We start from the raw sequence: 2,649 nt of genomic DNA, 5'->3' as shown, positions 1-2,649 counted from the left end.
ACACCTTCTAGTTATTTTAGTGACGATCTTTCATGGAATGGTCACATGAAGTTTTTTTTCACTGTGGCGTATTGATAATAATTCGTCACACAAAATAATGTTCATTATGACTATTGACTATCATTTAGAGACACAAAATTAAGCGAAACATGACCATATTCAACAAATGGCAATATGAATTTATTTGCACTATGACGTTTTGCTAATAATTTGTCACACACAAAAAAAAAATATGACTATTAACAATCTTTTAGACACGCTCATAATAAAATAAATCATGACCATGTTCCCAAAATGGTCACATAAATTTATAATTTCAATGACCAAAAGTATTTTAAAGACACATACTATTTTTTAACTATGTTCATCTAATAACTTTCAGCCACATATGTATAATTTATCATGACCATTGCTATGATTCAAACATATAAAAAGTTGTAGTGTGGCTATTTTATATCTTTTCTACATAGAAAATCAATTAAACATGACTGTAATTGATTTATAGACACAAAAGTATATATAACAGTGGCTAATATTCATCTTATGAACATAACAATTTGTTTGAAGTATGACCGGTTTTATCATTTAGACATTAAAAATTTTCAGAGTGTGACGATTGTTTTTATTATAGTCACATATACATACTTAAACCATAGTTGCAAATGTCGTATAGTTACATAATGTTTTTATAACTATGACTATTATAGAACATACAGCCACATGAATGTAGAAATAAGTGACATATGTTAAGATTTTGACACACATATATCTACATTGACAATACTATTTAGTTTTTAGTCATGTATACTAAATTGAAGCATGACTATAAAATCATTGTAGATACACAACTAATGTTTATTGTCCTTATTGTTTAGTGTTTAGCCACACAATTTTTTCATAACCATAACATTTGTTATCCTTTAGACACACCTATAGTTTTCAGTGTGGCTATTGATCATAATTTAGATATCGTGAATCAAGACAATCGTAACCATTAGTGTTGTATCGACACTCAAATTCATTTACCATGACTACATTTACCCTATTGTGATATTACTTATAGTCACATGATTATTAAATAGAGTGACATGTGTATCTTTTCCGAGACACAAAAATTTTCAATGTTGTATTTCTTTTACTTTTAGTCACACATGTTTAATTAAAAGTGACTATAAAACACTTGTGGACACATATTGAGTTTCTATCATGACTATTGTTAACCCTTTAGTCACACGACACATTTTTTTTGTAAAGTAACAATTGTATACATTTTAGTGATAAAATATAATAAAACATGATGGTAAAATAATTACAGACACATGGAATAAAAAACAATGTTAAATAAATGTAACCATAAATGGACAATGCGAAACGATAAAAAAAAGATCAATATTAATAATAATTCAAATGAAAATTCTCATATATAATTTCCCTAGTTAAAAGGTAAAAATTCTTGTAATCAAAACAAGTTTACTTAAATATGCTAAAGAAAGGAAAAAAGGCATAAACCAAAAACTAGATTTGTTTAGTCTTGTTGAAAGTGCTCCTTGTATGCTTGCCAAGGCTCTCTCTTGTTATAAAACTTTTTTTTTGCTTCTTGGAGCTTTTACATTCATCATCTTGAGTTGATCTCATTCGTGGTATCTGTAGCAACATTGAACCAAACTTGAATAACTAATAATTTAAAAAACTAATTTCCAAAAGAAAAAAGTTTAATGCATAATGTAGTTAATAGAAGAAACAAACCTTTTTGTCACATTTGACAAGGTATTTGGGCCATGCAACAAAAGTTTTATGTGCCTCCTCAACTGTTTTGATATCACCGTTTTGATATGGTAAAAATGCAGCTCCCTTTATCACTTCATCAATTGATACTTTATAGCAGTCGTCTTGAAGTGGAACTCCATGAATGGCTTGTCTTTCTGAAGAAATGTAAACTGTACCATAAGCAACGTTGCTTCTATTATCTGGATATTGTAGAATGCACTTCGTCGTCTTCATTGTCTACAATGATTGCACATATTTAGATAAAAAAGAATAAACACATATTTATATTTTCATTTTAAAATACATACCTGTGGGAGTTTTGGTGAATGAGTATCTTTTGTTTTTGGATGTGAATTTGTAGTCACACTCTTAGATTCAACAATTATTTTGCCGGTTTTTGTTATTACCTAGAAAACAATAATTCAATAATATATGGAAATCAGAAAATACTACAAAAAATATTAAAATCAATGAATTTTTCAAATAATTACTTACAAAGTACTACAAAAAATATTAAAATCAATGAACTTATCAAACAATTACTTACTCGTGTAACTGGTTCATTTGTCAATGCTTTATCTGTGATAGGTGTTTTCTCTATGATAGTATTAGTAACAGGAGTACCATGAGATTCAACATTCTTGTCCACTGAAAAGACCTACAAAATTGAAGGAAAAGGGTCAATTTATGAAATAAATGCATTTTGCAAAAACAATAACAATTCACTTACTTGTGTTGGAGACTGATTCGGATGAGATGTTAGATTTGGTATCATTGTTCCTTGTGATTCAAGATGAGCTAAAACTAGCTTTAGTGTTTTATCTTGTTCTCTCACCTTTGTTGACAACGCTTTAAGTTCTTCATCTTTTTTCTGGAGCTCAA

The 2,649-nt window shown here is 28.5% G+C and overlaps 1 protein-coding gene across 1 annotated transcript; it reads right to left on the bottom strand.

The window, feature by feature from the left end:
* Window positions 1-1,436: 1,436 nt before the first annotated feature.
* Window positions 1,437-2,135, bottom strand: LOC145000041 (uncharacterized). The gene is made up of 3 exons (XM_078959188.1): window positions 2,076-2,135; window positions 1,747-2,004; window positions 1,437-1,644 (listed from the first exon to the last, which is right to left on the bottom strand). Exons 2-3 carry the CDS (start codon window positions 1,999-2,001, stop codon window positions 1,516-1,518), a joined length of 384 nt encoding a protein of 127 aa, XP_078815314.1. The 5' UTR covers window positions 2,002-2,004; window positions 2,076-2,135; the 3' UTR covers window positions 1,437-1,515.
* Between the last annotated feature and the right edge of the window lie 514 nt (window positions 2,136-2,649).

Source organism: Lactuca saligna, chromosome 6 (assembly GCF_052625555.1).
Source record: "Lactuca saligna cultivar CGN05327 chromosome 6, ASM5262555v1, whole genome shotgun sequence".
Taxonomy (NCBI): domain Eukaryota; kingdom Viridiplantae; phylum Streptophyta; class Magnoliopsida; order Asterales; family Asteraceae; genus Lactuca; species Lactuca saligna.
This window is presented reverse-complemented; position numbering and strand designations above follow the sequence as displayed.